This window comes from Halichoerus grypus, chromosome 12 (assembly GCF_964656455.1).
Source record: "Halichoerus grypus chromosome 12, mHalGry1.hap1.1, whole genome shotgun sequence".
NCBI lineage: Eukaryota > Metazoa > Chordata > Mammalia > Carnivora > Phocidae > Halichoerus > Halichoerus grypus.
Window position 1 is genome coordinate 90,794,799 of NC_135723.1, and position 21,598 is coordinate 90,816,396.

General features: G+C 40.8%; 2 protein-coding genes across 11 annotated transcripts in view; both read right to left on the reverse strand.

The window, feature by feature from the left end:
- PTN (pleiotrophin) overlaps window positions 1–21,598 on the reverse strand; it is a 486,673-nt gene that overhangs the window by 392,585 nt on the left and 72,490 nt on the right. The window lies entirely within an intron of this gene.
- DGKI (diacylglycerol kinase iota) overlaps window positions 1–21,598 on the reverse strand; it is a 419,644-nt gene that overhangs the window by 262,374 nt on the left and 135,672 nt on the right. For 8 of the 10 annotated variants that reach the window (XM_078059609.1, XM_078059607.1, XM_078059606.1 and 5 more), the window contains exons 2-3: window positions 15,933–16,041; window positions 1,801–1,896 (exon numbers count right to left, since the gene is read on the reverse strand). In XM_078059609.1, coding sequence (XP_077915735.1) covers window positions 1,801–1,896; window positions 15,933–16,041 — 205 coding nt within the window. The remainder of the gene's footprint in view (window positions 1–1,800; window positions 1,897–15,932; window positions 16,042–21,598) is intronic. The other 2 variants (XM_078059602.1, XM_078059610.1) reach the window with 2 other exon arrangements.

Genomic DNA, 21,598 nt, shown 5'->3' on the forward strand with positions numbered 1-21,598 from the left:
ATTTAAATCAATTGAATTTACAAGATTAAGAGAAATGCAAACACCCAAGTACAGATCCGAGTTAGAAGCAAAATTTAAAATAATTTCATTCTACTCTCTTTTTCTAAGAAGGTAGCCAGTGCCCAAAGGACAGGAGTTCTCAATATCGCAGAGTGATTGCTAACAGTGAGATTCAAATTGAGACCCTGTACAGGTGGGCCTTTCACTGATCTCTATTCCTAATATCACTCAAACAAATCCTGGTCCTCTAAACTCTTACGAAAGGTTCCAAACAAAACCTATAAACCAGTCATCAGAACAGCTAATGCAATTTTTAAAGTTTTGTTCCTCCAGCTTTGCAATTCCAGCCAGACTGATAAAAGTCCTTGAGGGCTAGATTTTTCTAAAAGCTTTAGCAGAAACTCAATTTCTTCCTTATTAGTCATTGGTAGAAACATATTCATTTGTAATTCCAAAGCCCTGCATTTTGCCCCAAATCTTTCTTTCATGTAATAAACAAACATACTGAAAAAGAAAAAAATGTATTAGATGCCATTTACAAGGCCCATTTCCCCAAATATAAAAGAACTCATTTTTTCTTTCTTCTTTACTATTCTAGGTTTCCCATTACTCTCTTTTCAAACCAGTAATTTTGAATTACTCAAAAATGTTAACTTCACTTTGTCAACAATGAAATTTTAGTTCCTTACAACTTAATGCCTGGCAACCATGCTCTTTTCACAAAACATAAAGACAACCTTGACATTTAAACTGATGGTTCTAAATAAGGATACAAAGCAAATTTTAAAAAGCATCGTCTATTCCAATGTATCTGTTAATTGTCCAGTTTCTAGAATTTTATCCTCCACACTTGATCCGAATTGCAGGCATACCTCAGAGATATTGTGGGTTCAGTTCCAGACAAGTTCATAAAGTATCACAATAAAACGAGTCAAATGAATTTTTTTTGCTTCCCAGTGCATAGCATAGGAAAGTTATTATTTACACTACTCTGTAGTCTATTAAGTGCGCAATGCCATTATGTCTAAAAAAAAGTACAAACCTTAATTAAAAAATACTTCATTGCTACGAGAGCTAACCATTAAATCTCTGCTCTCTGCCAGTCATAATCACCGATCACAGACGACCATAACAAATAACGGAAGTTTGAAATACTGTGAGAATTGCCAAAATGCGGCACAGACACAAAGTCAGCAAATGCTGTTGGAAAAAATGGCGTCAAGGCAGGGTTGCCACAAACCTTTAATTTGTAAAAAAACAAAACCAAAAAAACCCCCAAAACGCAGTGTCTGCAAAGCCCAGTAAAGCGAAGCACAACCAAACGACCTATGCCTGTATTTGCTGGCCCGCACCCACCGCCACACAGGTGTTTCACCTTCCCCGTTTTCATGCACCAGGAACACCGCCCCGCCGTACACACTCCTCTCTCTACAAGCAAGTCGCCCCCTCCCACCAATACGCTTCCTCCACACACAGACCTCTCCCCACGCAGACACCACCTCCAGAAGCAAACACTCATGCACCTTCACCCTCTCCCCCACCCCCAACACACAAATAAAACCAATCCAGGGAATCATCAGAAAATAGCACATTCTACCAAAGTTTAACCTGCAGAGCCAAGCCCTGAGGCCATTAAAACCGGAAGCCATGTTAACTGTCAACTGTCTCACAAGGGACAGGCTCTTTCAAACCTCTCCTTGGAGATTCGGGCATGGTGGCCCTTCAATGCTGCTGGAAGACTCAGCTTGGCGGCCTTCCCCGGGGAAGGTGAGAGCCCAGAGGTCCGAGGAGCACACTCACTGCAAATCTGACTTGGCAGTTCTCCTCTCCCAGGTAACACAGGTCTCCTGAGACGTTGGTCTCCAGCCACAGGTGCTCTCCGTTCACGGCATTCTCCTGGAAGGAAAAGACCCACCTGACTTCAGGTTTCTTTTCAGGCATAAAGGGGAGAGATCTCAAATTTAGATTTTTGGATGCAAGAAAGTAAGTGCACCCACAGAGTTTAAACATTTCTCATTTTACCCCTGAAAATACAGCTGGTGTTGGGCCTATCAAAATTCTAGAAACAGAACAGGTGTTTAGAAGAACTTTGTCTCAGCCATCACTAAAACAGACATGAGGCCTATAAAAGCTTTATCCATAGTTGTGGTAATCTGTGAAACATATTAAACAAATGAAGAAAAATCCCTCCCTCAAATTGTTCAATGTAAGGCCATATTTATCCAGGCCCAACACTGCAGATTCCATGACAATCAAGATCAAAATGCTATTAAAGGCTGCCTCTACTTAGCAAATTAGCTAAGAAGGATAGTAGTATTAACGTACTTTAGAGACTGTTTGAAGACATATTTATATCAGTAATGGGTAAGTTATATTCTAAGGCAGAGGCTTCTTAAAACTTACTCTAAGTCACTGTGTACTCAAAGCATAATAAATTGCTACTAATTCACACTTTTCCTACTTCAGTAGGGCTTTCACCCATATAACTCTAAATTTCTCAAATTGAATGATTTCCCTGCTTCTATAAATAGTCACATCTGATGGCAAACAGAGGTGCTGTGATGGGTGACATGAGTGCAACAATTTGATGTTCAGGAATGCATACTGTTTCGTTGGGGAGGGTGGGTGGGGGGAGTGTAATACTTCTTAAACAGGATCTGGCACACTACCTTAGAAACCCAAGGGATTTATGTATTAATTGTGTATTTTGCTCATTTGCTTGAAAAGGACTCTGAGCTATTAAGGAAAGCACTGGACTGGACTGGGTTAACCACAAAGAGATGAAGTTTACTGAACTTGAACTGAGGAATATTGCTCTTGTTTTTGTCTGGTTCATCTGTGGGGCATATCATCACTTTTCCATGGGGGATGTTATAGACTGAACAAATTCATATGTTGATGCCCTACTCCTCAGTATTTGAGGATAAAGCCTTTGAGAGGTAATTAGGTCATGAGGGCAGAGCCCTCATGATTGGGATTAGTGCCCTAATAAGAAGAGACATGAGAGGGATCTTTCTCTCTCCATACATACACCAAGGAAAGGTCATGTGAAGATAGAGTAAGAAGGCAGCCATCTACAAGCCAGGAAGTGGGTTCTTACCAGGAACCAAATCTACCAGTGCCTTGATCGTGGACTTCCCAGACTCTAGAACTGTGAGAAATAAATTCCTGTTGTTTAAGCCACCCAGTCTATGGTATTTTGTTAAATGACTTCAATAAGGAGCTTTATAGAATAACCAAGTAATTTAGAAGTCCATCTTATATGAGTCAACTTTATAATAACTGACTCCAGAAATGTCCACATGACTGCCCTCTGAATCCCAAAGCTCAACACGAAGTAGCAGAAACATATACCAAAGAGAAGCTGAAAAAAATACACTGTCATCTATTTCTTAAAATAAATATATTTCTTCAGATTCCAGTACAATACCTTTCCTTTCGGAGCCTATAGGCACAAATGATTTTCAGACAAGAATAACTAAAGGTTATAGATACTTCACAATCTGAGAAAGGTGACACCAACTCTTAGAAGAGTGAGAGTGAGAGGCAGGAGAAATTTCATGAGTTCTGTAGATATTGAGGGATCAGGAACAATGCACAAGGAGACTCTAAGGTGGGGGCATGCCATGCATGTCTCAGAGTGCTTCAAAACTATTCCAGAAAAGAAAGCAATGCTAATAAGAATCATCACCCTCCATGTCAAAGGGTGACTGACCATCTTTTCACCAAAACTCTTTCTTCTCTATTGGTCATTTTTCCCTGTAGAAAGTCATGTTGATTTGTTTTTTATGGAAGTCAATGGGAAAACAGGGTTCACCTCCCAGTCAATCTTGCAGAAAAACAACAGAAGCAAGAGAAGAACAGCTATAGGTTTAGACCCTAAAAATTTTCAGGTAGGAATGGACAAGGACAGTATATATATTTATTTATTTATCTTATACATACATACATATATACATATATACATGAATACATATATATATGAATGGCCTGTCTTTGTTAGGTATCCTAAAGAAATTGATCCCTACGATCTAAAACAGTCTATTACTAGGAACTTGATATCCAACTTTAGTTTATAGCTATTTATAGAATAAGATCTTTTTCATTCTGTTGTTCTTTAATTCATTCAATAAACATTTATTCCACACCACTGGTGCCTGGCACTGGGTTAGTGGGGTAACCCGTGGCATAAAATCTACCAGGGAACATGAAAACTAAACACGTAATTACAGCATCAAATATTAGGGAAACCAAAAGAGCAAAGATCCTGCCAACAGTTTTAGAAAATGAAGAATAAAATGTTGCAGTGGGTCAAATGGTCAAAAATCACTGACAGTAAATACCAAACTGATAAACCTTGAGTCAGATTCAGGCATAGCAGGGCCACCAGCATTCGCTAACCTCATTCTTGAGTGGAGATCTGATTAGAAAGACTGTCCTTTGTAAGGGAAGAGGGAAAAACAGACAAGAGGCTTCCTGCCACAGTGGTTCTGACCCACTGATTCTCAAATTTGACTGCTCATTAAAATGAACCGGTGAGTTTTTAAGAATACCTGGGCACCATCCCCAGAGAGTCTATTTTAACTAATGTGAGGTAAAACCTGGACATCATGAGTTTTCAAAGTTCTGAAGTGACTAATGTGCAGAGAGTCTGAGACCCCATAATCCAGCAGACCCTGCCCTGCCCCCTCAAGTTAATTGATAATAGATTCTAGAATTTGTCTATGACTGGTCTATTAAATTTGATACTTTTCTGTCCTTGTACAGTCACCAGAGAAGAAAGTAAGAGGAAGAGAGATGAGGAGGCATAACGTAGCCCAGAGAGATTTTAAGGAAAGAGACAGGAAACCACAGATACATAGCGAGAAGGCTCAAAGTTCACAAGATAGATCCCGGGGATAAGGGAAAAGTCAATGCACAAGCCTTTAAGGAAGCAGCAGAATAACTTAAAATGTTTATACACTTACTAGTAATCTTACTTGAAGAATGTACCCTCAGGAAATAATCCTAATGGAAGAAAAACTATTGACATCAAGAAGTTTATTTCTACCTTGTATAATCAAAAATTGGAAACATCACAAATGCCCAGTGCAGAAGAATGTTTGGTAGAATAATACATGAAATGGAGTATTATAAAGTCATCAAGAATTATGAAGATTGGCCATAAGGAAAATGACATGATGTAAAGTCAAATAAAAATAAAAATAAAAATTACCTGTATATTATGATCACAACTCTGAATATAAATAAGAGCTGAAAAAATTGTTATTTGTAGCTTGATTTCTGGATCCACACATCCATATTAGTTATTTCTACTTGTTCTCCTTTCCTGGAAAAGTTCAACAATGAGTTTTCTTTTTTTGCTGCCTCTACTTCTTTCCACTCCATTATTTCTTGAACCCAACTCCATCAGGCTTTCTTCCTTCTCATTCCACTGTAACTATTTTTGTCAAGATCATCAGTGACTTTACATAGCTAAATCCAATAGCCAATTCTCAGTCTTTATCTTAATCAATGGCTTTTGATACAGGTGATCATTCCCTTCTTTCAGGGACACTTGCTTCCTGGAAACACTATACTCCTTTTGTTTTTTTGCACCTCAATGGCCACTCCATCATGATCTTCTTTCCTGGACCTTTCCCAAAAATAATCCCAAACTCTAAATATTAGGGTGTTCCATAGCTCATTCTCAGATCTTTACTCTTCTCCATCCACATCCAGTCATTAGGTTATTGTATTTAGTTCTCATGGCTTTAGAATCCATCAATTAATTGTTGCCTCCCAAATTATTCATACAGTACAAACCTCCTCTTTGAACTTCAGATTCATAAAAAAAAAACTGCCCTCTCAATATCTCCACCTGAAACCAATAAGCATCTCAAAATTTTAGTCTCAAAACTCAGTTTGTGATATACTCCTTAAATCTGCTCTTACTCCAATCTTTTCCCTAAATTTTCAGCAAATGATATTTCCATTCTTACAGCTGCAAATATTTACTAAAAACTTTGGGGTCATTCTAGATCTCTCTTTCACACTCCTACCCATCTCTAATGTTACTGACTCCAGTTTCGAAATGGGCATGCAACTCAATTACCTACCACTTCAACTGTCACCACCTGATCCTCCATAATCTTTGGCTTGGAATGTCCCAATAGCCCCCTAAGTGGTGTCCCTGCTTCAGTCTTGCCTCCCCATGGTCTGTTCTCCACAGAGCAATGAAAGTAATTGCTTTAAAACGTAAATCTGACTAAGCCACTGATCTGCTCAAAACTCTTCAAAGGCTATCCATGAACTTGGAAGAGTGCAAAGTTTTTCTATCTAGTCCCTGGTGCCTCCCTTACTTCCTGTCTGTCTGCAACCTCATTTCCTGTCCTGGTTACCTCATCTTCTATCATATTCTGTCTGAGTCATTGACTTGCAGTCACACTGGTCTCCTTGCTATTTCTCAAGCAGGCTAAAGAAGCTCTCACATCAGGTCCTTTGAATTGGCTGTTCCCTTGACTAAAAATTGCTTACACGAGATACCTACATTGTGCCTTCCTCATTTTCTTTTTAGGTCTCTGTTCAAATGTCCCTACATCAAAGGCTGTTCACTGCATATGCTGTTTAGTATATCCAGATTGTTTACTCCTCTCCATTTTGACTCTATGTGGTTAACTTCTATTCACTTTCTGGTCATCAGATCAAGTGTTACTCCCTCCAAGAAGCCATCACTCACCCCAAAGTCTAAGTCAAGTTATTTTTTTAGTTTCTCTCATAAAACCATGTACCCTTCCCATAATTTATCTCCGTTGGTAGTTATCCATTCATTGGCATGATTATTTGATTAATGTTTCCTCATATATGAAATTCTAAACTCCACAAGAATATTGAATGTCCAGAACTTAACTTAGTGCCTGGAAAATAGTAGATGACAAATAAATTTTGAAAAGATGAAAGACTAAGAATCAATGAATAAATGAATGAATGCACATTTTTGTTATATGCAACTCCAAGGGGTAGAAAGGGATAATTATTTTTATCTGTCCATTAGCCTAGAGTCATAAACTATGAGAAGTAAACATGGATGCCTAATTAGAAACATGACAGTCTTCTAAAATCACAAACAGAAGAAAATCCTTTTTTAAAAAGTCATGCAAAAAAATGATGAAGCATACCTTTTGCTAGACTACATTTTCCCCATGCCTCATCCTTTTCTTGCACATCTGTCTTGTCTGATACCTAATAAAGTACATTTATAGTAACCTTACCCAAAGAGAAATCTGGACTTTGCCCTCAGGTCTAGGAAGGTCATCTCTCTAAGTGCTTGGAATGCCCTGCCTGATAAGAGTATATGTTTACCTTGGGGCCTTGAGCCATGCCACATAGTCTGAGAGAACTATGATTTATGGTGGGGCTTAGAGCCATATATCAGCTCAACCTCCAGAGGGGCTAGAGATTAAGGTCAGCCATGCAGGAATCAACCATGTCTACATGACCAAGCTGCAACTAATATTCTAGACACCAAGGTTCAGATCGATAGGCAATATGCCATATGTATTGTCACACATCGTTGCTAGGAGAGGTTAGCACTGTCCACAAATCCATTGGGAGAGGATAACTGAAGCTCCACCTGTGGAACTCTCCTGGACTCTGCACCATGTACCTCTTCCCTTGGCAGATTTGAATCTGTATCCTTTCACTGTAATAGGCCATAAATGTGAGTATAACATTTTCAGTAAATTCTGAGTCCTTCTAGTGACTCATCAAACATTTTGAGTATGGTCTTGGGGATTCCCAAACCTTCAATTGATGTCAGAAATGAAGGTGGTCTTGAGGACTCCCGAATTCTGCAGAAAGGTATCCAGCTGGGGTACATTCACACAAAAATAGAACAGACAAATGAACCATTGTGGTTTTCTTCTTACATTTCTGATTCATCCTTCTCTAGCTCAATATTATTAAACATGAGGGCGCCTGGGTGGCTCAGTTGGTTAAGCGACTGCCTTCGGCTCAGGTCATGATCCTGGAGTCCCGGGATCGAGTCCCGCATCGGGCTCCCTGCTCAGCAGGGAGTCTGCTTCTCCCTCTCCCGCTCCCCCCTCTTGTGCTCTCTCTCTCTCAAATAAATAAATAAAATCTTTAAAAAAAAAAAAAAAAAAAATATTATTAAACATGAGATAGACTTTCCACCTACTAGCTATATGACCTTGGGCCTCTCTAACCTCCCTAAACCTCAGTTTTACTCACCACTAAATTGTAATAATGACTCTACTTCACTCACAAGATCTTAGTGATATTTAAATGTGAAAAATGCATAATGTTCAATGCCTTGCTTACAATTAGAAGTTAATAGATGTTCAATATAGTTTCTATTATTATTATTGTGGTTACGTTTGTGAAACTGAATAAAGGACACCTCATTTAAAATGGAGTCAGGAGGTCAGATGGGGGAGCTGTCACACTCTACCACTAGTCATTAATTGCAGACCCCCAACAGGAAGAGACTTACCTTGCATTCCCAACAGGAATTTTACTTTTACTTTATTACTCCAACAGGAGGAAAGAATTTCTCCTTGCCCAGCAACAAGCTCAGCCAATAAGAAAATACCAAACTCAGCCAATGAGAAATCATCACCTCCCTGAACTCTTGCTTTCCTCCAATGGTCTTCCATTCAAAGCAGCCCCTCCCACCCTCCTCCTTTTCTCTATATTTCTCTCCTTTGATCTCCAGACTCACCTATGGTTTGCCATAGCTTGCATGTCCCAAATTGTAATTCCTCTGCTAGTCCCAAATAAACCCACCTTGCTGGTAAAATAACTGGCAGTTATACTTTTAAGGTGGACACTCTCCAGTTTTCCTTCCCTTCTAACCCATAGATGTTGGTATTATCCAAGTTTCTTTCCTTGGTCTTTGTAGCCAAGACTACTAGCCATTCACCAAAATTATTTTTTTCTTCTTCCTGGACATACAGCTAGACCTTATTACCCAGCCTCCTTTGCAATTATGTATGGCCGTGTGACTAAGATCTAACCAATGGAACATAAGCATGAGTGACATGTACTGTTTTCAGACTTGGCCCATTGAAACCTCCCACAGGCTTTCCTCCATGCTCTTTTTCCACACTGGATACTTGAAAAGTCAACTTTTGGGATGATTTCAGAAGCCATCTGGTGAAGATGTAAGAGCAACTGTCTGGGGCATTGAATAACTATGCAAAAGAGGACCCACCTCCCACCCAACCTACCTGGAACAGTCCTGGTCTGTTACATGAGGGAGAAATATACTTCTCTTCCATGGTGATTATATGTTTGAGTATTTTATTTATTGAAGCCTAGTCTATACCAACTAACACAGGCCTCATATTTTTGTCTGGATTTCCTTTCATTATCTACATCTACCCCCAAGTTACTTACCATATACTGAAGAACATGTCTAACCTGAGTCCTGGTTTCTTCTGCTCTGAACTCTAATTCTGACATTCTCTCTGATATTTTACAATGCTGCAAAATTAATTCCCTTAGAACATAACTATGCTTTTGCCTCTCTCTTGCTCAGGATGCTTAAATGATGCCCTATTATTTATAAAATGAGATCCAAATTTAATCTCACATAGTAGACCTTCCACTAGTGATACCAATTTGTCTATCCTTAACCTTCCTTTTATTCACCTTTGTACATTTTCTTCCATCAATGCTCTTCTCTAAATATAGCCATATCTTCCTTCTTTGGTGCCATGTTTTTTGTTTTTTCCATTCTCCCCACCCAGGAACCTCTTTCTCTCTCCTCTACACATCCACCTTGAAATACCATCTCAAACAATATACAACTCAGAGTATCCATCTGTGCCAGACTGAAAAAATAGTTCTCCCATTTCTAAATGAAGACAACATTTCTTCTGTATCTGTGAGTACTCAGACAAGTCTCTATAGATATACATATGTTTATATAGATTGATCTGTATAAAGACGGATCTAGCTACCTAAGAGTAGAGATCCATCTAGGTATAGATTTATAGATACAGATATGATTCCTTGCTCTCAAGTTCTACTAAAGTCCTAGTAATGGTTATAGGTAAAAAGATATGTGTGTATATTGGTGGGGAGAGGTTTAGAGACTTTGAATAACACAGAGTGCACTGACACGAGGTCAAATAATCTACACAAAAGGAAGACACTTGCTTATAAAAATGTTTTGAAACAGTAAGGAAGTTATAAAGATGTATCTCATGTAAATGTCCTTACAAATTCAGAAAGGAAAAATAACTCTGAACTGTCTCTCCCTGAAAATCTTCATGATAATAATAGGTAGAATTTGTCTAGGATGGTTTAACTGTGTGCTGTCCAAGAAGCATATGGCTATTGAGAACTTGAAATGTGGTTAACACTAATTGAGATGTCCTGTCAATGTAAAAGTCACAGCAGACTTTGAATATTCAGTGTGAAAAAGAGAATGCAAACCACCTTACTAATAGTTTTTATACTGATTACATGTTGAGATGGTAATATTTTTTGATATATTTGGTTGAACAAAATATGGTACTAAAATTAAAATTAACTATTTATTTTTACTTTTTTCAATGTGGCTACTAGAAAATTCAGAATTATTTTATGGCTCACATATATTTCTTATTGGGCAGTATTAGCTTGGTTAATCACCTGCTTAGAGGCAGAAGTTTAGACCCAGTCACTTCTCAATGACCTGTGAAACTGGGATTCTATGATCTCTCCCAGCAGCCAGTGTGACTTAAAATTCTCACAATTTGGTGAACTAAAAGACTATGAGGGTAGATGAAATCATGCTTCATCTGTCCCACTATTAACGTGGCTGACCAGGGCCAAGGCCTCCACTCATTTATAGTTGGTTAGCTCCTCCTGGCCTCTCAGCCAACAGATACTTTGATCAACCTGACTTAACAGTTTTTGAAATAGGGATGGGAGTGGGGAAAATGTTGAGGTGAGAGTCCCTATCGGGGACAATACCCAAACCCGAAGGTACAAGAGCTAAGGCCTGAGGGCACAGGTTTGTTAGGACCTGCCACCTGAAATAAGACTGAAATGAGAACATGCACACGCACGCACCCATACACACCTGCCTCCTCCTGGCTCTTCATTCAAGGTTTCTAAAGATAAGATGACCTAGTTTCATAACCCAGTTTAACCCAATCCCGCGTGAAGACTCTGTTTCCCTAATCTTGTCCCTGAACAAAGTGGTGAGGTGGTGTATAACTGTGTTATGTTTCTACCTGCCTAAGAGAAAGCACTTCTTTTCTTAGCATTGTCAACTAGAGAAAAGAAAATATGGTCTGGATTTAGAATCTGGCTTTGTTTGTGTTGAACCTATTTTCCACAGCCCTCAGGATTGGAGGAAATTTTCCAAGGATGGAGGAAAAAAAATGAACTGAAATTAAAATCGACATTAAAACCAACATGCCCTTTAAGAAAGATCTGGATGGCTTTTCCACCATTACTTTGAAAGTTGTTTTAGTGAGTGTAATGGGCAAAAACAAATTATAAAACAGTGGAGAGAGAGTAAGACCCACCTCCTTGCTCCCTGCTATCATACTAAAAAGCGGAAAGAAATCTCTAAGTACAAATTAAGTCTCCACCATAGAATCAGGCATGCGACATTTAAGAGAAGACACACATTATCTATACAACAGACATACTTCTGAAGGATCTAACTCACTCTAAACCGGAAACTTGGATTCCAGCCCAGGGGATGAGAATATTTTTTTTCCTTTTTGAGTATTACTCCCTTTCTGGCAATTTAGCTTGTTTTCCCCCAAACTGGCTTGGCCAATATGCATGACATGGTGCCCACAGGAGCAGCCCCTGTAGGTTGTCACCGTGAAGGTGAAGAGGGGGTAAGTTGGGAGGAATGAGATCAGACCACTGTTGTGCTTTAAGACTTAACACAACGCATCATACCAGGAAAGAGATTTTAAAAGAGTTACCTGGGATTCAAATAGCATAAACCCATTTATTTTTCAAAAAGCAGCTTTGGACTCTTTGTCTACCAATCCTTTCAGGAACTGGAGATTATCTAAGGCTGGTCAACTCCCAGTAAAATGTCCCCTTCTCACTGATTGAACAGAAAAGCTGCAATCAATTTGTTCCCTGACATCTGTAGCCAGATAGCGGGTAGGCCTATGATGCTGTGCTCTCCATTGTGAAGAAGAAAAACCAAGCAGAAAACACTGTCCCTTCCTTCAAGGAGCCTGAAATTGAACTGAGGACCTAGAATAAGAAAGCAACTAAAACCCACTAATTTGGTTCTAAGGTTTATAAGACAGTGCACCGTGGATAGAGGTACTCTGAGGAAACAAAGCAAAAAGTGAGTACGATAAACAGAATTAGTTCAGTTGAAAAGATGAGCATGACCTGTCACAGAGCAAGAGAGGAAATCTCTATAGGAAATAGCAATTTCCATATGTGCCTACTATTGTCACTAGAAGGCTCAGGTGCCATAGTGAAGACTGATTTGGCTACTCTCCACACATCAACATTCAGGGTTCTATCCCTGACATGCATGGAGGGGCAGGCTTATGCTCAGGCTGCTGGAGTGCATGTTCATGAAGAGTCACCAAGAAAATGAACTCATGTGAGACAGAGAATCTGGTAAGTCATAATAACTATTTGAGTAAATCACAGCACTGTCTTTGAGGACCAGCTAAAAATAAAAGAGGGATAATATATATCACTAAGTAAGGAAATGAGAATATAAATACTTTAAGGAAATTATTAGGTCTGCGTACACAACATGTCAAACCAACTCCTACAATAGTATACACCTGGCCAAAGTACACAGGTGCCTACAGTCTAGGCTCACCAAATCAGCACCCTTCTGTGTCTCAGGCACCCCCACCAGTAGGCTGCTCCTCAAAGCCCTTTGCACAAAGATATTTAGGAAACAGCTGTACCCCTTTCTGAAGACTTTGGCATGAAGTCAAAACAGGACCCCTTTGGGATTCTACAATAAGTATAAACGTAGGGACTAAGTTTTCATTCCAGCTTTTAATTCACCCTGAATTGTCTTGCAACTTCAGATGCACCATGAACAGCTTCGGTATCTGTTTTTTCATGGGTGAAATGCAGAGAGGGGAGGTGACATAAGTCAGGGGGTCAAAGTCCTATAGACCTTTGAGATGATCCTCATTCCCCTAAGCCCTCCCCCTCCTCTGGGAGACGCATACAAGGCTCCAAACCAAATCAGAGATCAGTAAATAGTAAGAGTGAATAAGTGAAGATTGATCATCTCAGTGCCTTTAGTCCAGAACAGTGGGCTGATAGAGGCGGGGAGGCGGTCATGCTGTTTTTCCACAGGGGCCAGGCAGGGGGTGGGATGAGGGAACGGCAGAGACAGATCCAGCCAGTGGCCTGGGCTTACACTTTAATCAGAACAAAGAAAATCCTGCTTAAGCAACTTGAACAGACCAGCAAACCTTAGGTGACATAAATGAAACTGGTGAAAGCACATTTGTTAGGAAAAGCCAAAAATTGTGAAGCAAGGGCAAGTCTTAGCAAAAAAAACAAAAACAAAAACAAAACTTTAAAATGTTTTTAGCCATCTGCTTCTTCCTCTCTTCTGAGAAAAATGTTTTATATGATCATAATAAGGAACTGTAGTTGTTGGTCACTGTTCGGTTCACTAACAGCAATATCAGCCCACAGTTAATTTTTTTTTTCACTGTCACATCTTTATAGCTCCTTGCACGTCAGATCTTCAAATATGCCCTCAGATGGAGTGTCTTCAGAGGAGGCTTTCAGCATTCTCTCCATTGTTAAATATCCCCAAAGTGTTTCCTGCCATGCCGTAATCTCACCGGGGCACCAGCACAGGGTGCCCATGATCAAAGGAGAGGGAGGAAGAGAGAACTTGGTTCTTACTTGCTCTTCCCCTGCTGTGTAGTGCGGCGTCCCACCACTGGCCCAGAATACCATTCTGATGAAATATTAGAGTGCATACATCTCTACGGGAATCAGAAAATAATACCTTCTTGCCAAGCTTTGGCCCAAGCAGAACACTTCTTTTTAAAAGCCTTTTCTGATAACTATTTCCACCGTCAAATAGGGATGGAGCATCCTTCCCGGTGCTCCACGCCTCTGGGCCCCTCTATTCCAGGTGCCACCACCCTATATGCTTGCTGGTGACTTCTTGTCTGCCGCCTGCTTCCCAAGCTTCTTGAAGCAGGAACCCCATCTTCCTCCCCTCAGAGTCCCAAGGAACCAGCACAGGCTCCAGCGCAAAGCAGGGACACAAATGTGTGATGAATTAAGGAATTCATCCATTGTTTTCTTTCTGACTAAATAAATCTGCAGGCTGCACCATTTACAAAGAACTTTCACACTTACTGCCATGTTTGATCCTAATAACGCCTTACCCTTAGAGAGGGGCCACAATTGTCCCCGTCTACCGATGAGGACACTCAGACTGAAAGAAATCAAGTGACTTGACTAATGTCATACATGGGGCAAAAGGATTTAATGACTTTTTCTATGTCAACAATTTAAACTATCCTTCATTAGAATCCTGCCTCTCAGACAGGGTCCTACCACTTTAGGTCAGAGGATTGTTTAGGCATCATGAACATTAAATCCACTGGTTTGGGTCCCTGACTCACAGCATTCTCATAACTGGACCACGAATGTTGCTCTTTGATCTTATTTATCTGCTTGTTTATACATTTAATTCTTGTTGATTATATAAACACGGGTATGAATATATTCTATATTCCATTATGATTTAAGAGTTTACCAAGTAACTGGCCTGGAATAAAGGGAAACTGCAGGAAACGAGCATTCTTCCTGAGCACCAGTGCAGCATGTGCAGGTGCCACCAGAGGATTCTCAAGACTCTTATCAAGGAAGAAGCTGCATCTCAATTAAGTCCAATCTTCTGTCAGGTACTTCATAAAGGTAGGCCGCATACATTGGCATGTGTCCAGAATGTAAAATAAGAATGTCAATTAAGTGTGTGCTTGGGAGAGAGGAAGAGTTGTTTTAATATAAAAGGACATTAAATCTTGACATATGGGCTAGAAAAATATTTTAATTAAAAAAAAAAAAAACACTTTTCTCACCCTGCCATGCTCTTTCGTATGGGAGAACATGAATTATCCTCACTGTTCAATTCAACCACAAATGCTAAACAAGAATCACCATCAAGACCAGACTGGAAAAATTTTAGGGCAGGCCTCCTCTACCTTCAAGCTGCTCCTTACATTCATCCCTTCAGGAAGAGACAAAGCCTTTCAGTCCACAGTGATAGATGTCTTTGACCAAGAACTTGACTCACTGAAGAACCTCAATAAGTGTATTCTGATTGATTTAAGAACTTCAGAATGCAATCTTCAGCTCATGTTAATAGTTTCTGTGGATGTCTTTTGGTTAAAATTGGTGACTATACCCAAGCCACTGATACCAGACCCATCTCCCTTTGTGTTGGGGGCAGAAGCATATCAGACAGGAGGGCATGAAGTACCTAAAATGTAAAATGAAATCATCTTCTGTCAGGGAGAAACAAACAAACAAACAAAAAACCCAAAAAACAAAAAAGCAAGCTCCTAAAAGGAAAAGAAGGCAGTTTGAGCTGAGGAAATTAAGCTTAGATGACACGAAGTTGCTAAGGGTAAGCTCTATTCATCGTCAAGTTGGCAAGAACAATAGAGCATGTGCACAGAGATACTTTTTATCTCACAGCTGCACACCCAGGCAGTAGCACCTCAAACGATTCATGGAGTTTTTATTTTAGTCTGAAACGCATCCGATTTCACATACAGGAGCTATGTTGCTGGAGGTTTGAGAATGGAACTATGGCTTAGGTATCTGAAGATGGGTCGGCGAGCAATATTGGAAATGATTAAGTCTTGCTTTGTAGCCATAGCGATCCTGAGAATGAGAGAGACACACATACAATTGAATGACGTTGAAATGAAAAAGCCAACACCTACACTCCAGTCCAGAGTCGCTCTGGGCTCCTTCGCTGGACCATTTGCCACAGGAAGGCTGAGGGGATGTGCAGGAGCCAGGTGCTGCAGGCCTGCCCGGGAGATTGCTTTCCTGCAGCCAGAAGAAAAAAAAAAAAAAAACACACAAAGAAAAACCAACATCAGAAGGTCATACACAGCGAAAAATTTCCCTGGGGTAAAAACAATGCCTGAGTTAGTCTTCCGCATGCAAAAACCTTTGCAAATGTATTGGAATCTATGTCTCTGAAGTGCATGACCAAGATAGAGGGTGGCAGGTCTCAAAGACGGGGAGACTGAGGGGACCACTTTGGGGGGGCAGCATTGCTTCAGAAATAGAAATTAAAATGTAAGCCCCTATTCAGGGTAGAGGGCAGAATGCAGGTCTCTCCGTTTACAAAAAAAAAAAAAAAGACAAGGGCCTGGGTGGTGATAATACTTGGACAATTTTAAAGCTGTCAGAGGCTAAAGGCAAGAAAAGTAGGCTCCTGGGGTCTTCTATTGAAATTCCTCCATTTCCCAACAAGTGGGTCACAGCGCCAAGTTCAGTCTTGCTCCTCTCAAGAACATCCTTAAAGTTCCAAATGGGAAAACACTGATTGGTAGCTGCCAAGAAAACAGCACATGCTGAAAGAACACTATCTTACCAAGGCCCACGGAAAGATAAAACCAAAACACGTGGCTTAGATTAGGTTTGTAACGTGGAACACAACAGAATGCAGGTCAGAAAGGAGGGAATGAATCAGGAGAGGTTGAGAAAGTCAGCCCTGACCTTGGTCTGCAAAGATAAGAAATGAGAGGAGTTGCTTTAGCAAGCAAATATGACAACGGCAGGGTGAAGGGAAGGGAAGGGAGATGAGAGCCTGGTGGACTGAATGAGAACAGCAAGATCGAGGAAGAAAGCAGGGAGATCTTGTGATACCATCATTAATAATGTTAAGTTCAATTTCTGCACAGCTCCATGAAAAATGCCAGACAAGGGTCTCAAGCTTCAATATAAGTGCTGATTAATGAATTAACTAACTGGCTCCCTGGAAAGGAGAGGGGTTTTCCCTCCACAGGACTGTCCACATGTGCTTTGAGAGTCACCTGAACTAGAATCAGGTGGGTCTTGTGACCCTGCAGCTGAGCCCTGAGTAGGTCTGAGGCTGAGGCCCAGGAATCTGCATTGACACATGCTTCCTTCTGTAAGCTAACTTTCAAACTGCTCTGTGGGAGTGTGGAAGGACTTTAAAGAGGATATGAAATGGAGAATCTCCCATATGCACCCTCAGGAAAGTGAAATTTAAGAACTTAGAGACTGATTTCAGGTTAATGCCTAATTTCCAGAAGACTGGAAAGCTATCCCTCAACCAATGAACATCTACCAAGATTGTCTCCCCATCCTCAAGCCACTGAACTTGCTGCTTGGACTCAGGCTAGACTCCCTGCACTTCTGGCCATAAAAACAGCCCACCCCAAACTGTTAATGGACTTGCCTGGGGCTTGCTACAGTTTTTGTGTCCTGAATTGCAACTCCTGTGCTATTCTCAAATAAACTCAATTTCTGGTAATTCGAGCTTGCCTTGGTTTCCCTCTTTATTTAGGTTGACAAGAGCAAGTACGTTTGGGCAAGTGCGGGAGTACTAACTTACCCAGGCCCATCAAGGGGGTGGGGAAGCCCTGAAGGAAAGCATCAGCAACTTCATTATGTACTTTACCCCCACATTAGCTCTCAGCATCCTATCTCAGAGGATATGAACACTGCAGTAAGAATCTGCCATCTCGGACACTGGACCTGCAGACACACAGGGTCCCCAGGGAGGCCCAGATCCTCAGACTCCTTCACCCATCTCACTATATACAGAGGAACAAGGCTGCTGACAGGTAGATGGGGGAAAGGAAGGCAGTGATGGCCAGATGTACGGTGAATCCCATCAGGACTGAGCCCCTGAAGGGAAAGGAACTTGCCCAGGAAAGGGGGAGGAGTGAGAGCAGAATGTAAAAGCCCCATTGGAATCTAAAGGCAGATAATCTCTCTGTTCTGTTCACTGATTTCTGCAAACTCCACCCAGAAATGGGATTTGTAATTGACCAAGATCAACAGTAACCCCAAAACCCAAAGAAAGGCTGGGTAGAATACAGAAAAGAATCCAAGATCGTGCAGCCACTGATTAATGGTCAAGTATGTCTAAGAGCTCAGCAAGTGCCCAGCCCTTTTTTCCCCCTCTCTTATATTCCCACACAGGAAGTCTCAGAAATAACGTCAAGGTCTTTAGTAGTTGGAAGTGATCCCATCAAACTTGCCAGTAGCCTACTTTCAGAAGCTCCCACTGGGTCACACACAATGTACTTGCTTTATGTAATCCCCCAAAGAGTCATTACAAGTGTGTAGACCTTTAATGAAGACATTCCGATGACACAATCTTCTCTTTCCTCACTTTCGTCAAGGCAAATAATTAACATCAATTTTGGCCCCTTCACTGACACCAACTCTTTTGGGTTCCCAGATCCAATTACAAAGTTGGCAGACAGGTGGGGGGGTGGGGGGTAGGGACTGGGAAGTGGGGGGTTCCTCCAATATCAAGCAATTCTTAGACACCAGCAGGGTGTCCCAGAATTCAACTTAATTCTGACACTATCTAACCAGAGCTAGCATCGGATTCCATGGGCTTAGCGTTCAGTCCTACAGGACCACTCCCCACCCCCACTTCAGATGCCAGTCACAAGCCCTGGGCTGTTACCTGGGCTTCTGGCCAACCAGCTACAGATCAGAGGTTCCAATGACCTCCTCCTTAGGTTTGATTCATTTGTTAAAGTGGCTCACAGAACTGACAGAAACACTTAACGTTTACCCATTTATTAAAGGAGATGATAAAGGATATGAATCAACAGTCAAAGGGATACAGAGGGTGAAGTATGGGGAAGGGGTGTGGGGCTTCCATCCCCTCTCCAGAGGCCTCACGCTCCCAGCACCTCCACCTGCTCACCAACCTAAAAGCTCTCTGAACCCCATCCTGGGTTTTTATTGAGGCTTAATTATATAGGCACGACGGATTAAATCATTGGCCATTGGCAACTGATTCAACCTTCAGCCTCTCTCTCCTCCCTGGAGGGAATGAGGGCTAGGATGGAAAGTTCCAACCCTCCCATCACAAGATCAGTCCTCATGGCAAACAGCCCCCACCCTTGGGTGGGGTGCAAAGCCACCTTCATTAACATAATGAAAAACACCTCTTTCGCCCTTATCACAGGTTTCAGGAGTTGTGAGCAGAGGTCTGTGGATGAAGACCAAATACATCCAGATGACCAAATACATATTGCTTATAAATCACAATATCGCAGCCCTTCACCCCAAAGTATATTCTGTTCCACTGCGCAATAAGCCAAGAACACTGGAAGATTCTTATATGGTGCTCCTTCATGGCCCATGCATTTTTCTCCACCTGAGTTCAAGAACTTGTGTAACGTTTTTCTTTAGGACTTTTCTCTGGCTTTGAAGCAGGCTGTATGTGATTCTGAGTCACGGCTTCCATCACAAGAAAATCAGATCTCTGCAGCATCAGAATCTACAGGTCCCACCTTTGAATCCTTAAAACACAACCTAAATGTCAGTGTTCTAACAAAAGATAATAAACAGTGCCTGAGCACAAGGCCGTGGAAGGGCTGAAGAATTCCTAAATCTTGGGTTAATGAGGAAAATACAAGTCCCTCATCTTTTCATGAATAGCCACAGAGAGCTGTGGTCTGAATAAAAAAGAAGGGAGGGAATACAATTCTGCTGGCCCAGTGGACATCACAGGACAAATGAGCTGAACTCTCCAGAAGCTGGAGACTCTGACCATCAAAACCTATGTTCCTAATTAAAACCGCTGGGAGGGACACACTGCCGAAATAACCAGATTAGGGCGCGAGGGCTGTGTGTGTCTCCAGAAGAGCAACGTGGCAATAAGAGAACAGATGTACAAACCTTCGACCCTGACTAAGCCCTGCAAGGAAAGTACAGTCAAATGGCACTCTCTCCCAGCCAGTGAATAGAAACAATTAAGTAAGGGCTTTTGCTGCTTATTTATTCCTCATTGTCGGTACAAATTTAAGGGTGGTTTTCTGTAACATGAATAGGGGAAAATTGTATACGTACGACACACATAAACACTGATTAGGAGGAAAATAAGTAAGAACCATCAAAGCGGTACCGGTATATAACTGTTAAGGGGCCTCACAAGAGCTTATTACATAAGAAGGAGAATTGGAGAAAGGTCTGTAGGAACTACAGTGAGGTAGGAGGCGACTTCTGATTACAGCTTTTTCCATCTTTATAAACAGCTGTGTGAGAACATCCTTTTCTCCAAGAGCTCATGTATGTATACACCTTTTGTTCCAAAATAAGAAAGCAATTTCATTATTTCTCAGACCTCAAATAAAATTAGTGGAAGTTAGTTTTCTATGTGCGTTCATCTTGGTTGTAGGAGATGACATTTCAGAGTGGTAGAATTTGGGGTGTGTTGAGGTGGCAGGGGTTTTATGTTACAAGATGCTCCGGTAAAAAAATCAATGGGGTTTCAGCTTCTCATTTTTTTCCTCCTGCCCAGAATCCTCCCAAACCTAGAGTCAGTGAGACAGTGAGATCCTTCCTATTAATTTTACAACAGCACTTTGTTGGGATGGTTATAACGGCAAAAGAATCTTTGAAAAGGACAACTGTGATATTAACTGTGAAACAGATATACGAAAAGAAAATATTCTATAATGCAGTTCCAGCTGCACAAAGTCGCGATTAATGTCAATTACCTGCCATGAAAGACCTCAAACATACTTAAAGTATAAAAGCCATCATACATTTTAAATAGCATTCTATTATTTCCTTTACTTCATTCACTAAGACTACAAACTCCTAAAGGACAGGGCTCAATTCATCTACTAATCTTATTACATTCTAGCCCCGGGGTAGACACAGCAAATATACTATAAATGCTTTCTGAGTTAATGAATGAACTTGACCAAAAAGCTAAGCAAAACAGCTTGCTGATTAAATCAAGGGTTGAGAAATCTGATTAGGAAGATTTGAATTATTTCCCAGCCTGTGCATTTCGGTGATACACTTTGCAGAGAGGGCCAGAAATACTTCAAAGCAGCCCTTTAAAGAAAAAGGCAAAAGAGGTAGAATTCAGGGTTAAGAAGCCTAAGAGACATCAAAACGGCTTTGTGATCAATGTAAAATAAAATCCTATTGCAATAACATTTGTAAAGGGCGTAGGATAGTGGTAATATTTTTATAATGTATTTATTGAAAGATATGTGTGGCATATACTCTTCACAAAGAGAATTTTTTAAAATTTATGGGAAAACATGTAAGTGGTTATTTAGCCAGGATACCCTCTAATTATCCATTTTGCAATTTTCTCTCAATTTGCTCTGGTTCCACCCTGATTCCAAGTTTATAAGGCTCCTATATTCAATCCATCCCCATCTTGCCAACTCCCTTTCTGGGTGATTCTATGAATAGAATAGAATGAGGACCCCGCCTGCTGAGCAGAGAAGCACCAGAGAATCAAGAGTTTCCCTTAGCCAGGATGTCTCCTAAGAGAAGCAACTGACACATTAGAGATTGGTGAACTCATCTCCTTGTTTTAGAAAAAGAAGCAGCTGTCTAGAAAGGTACTCCATACCTT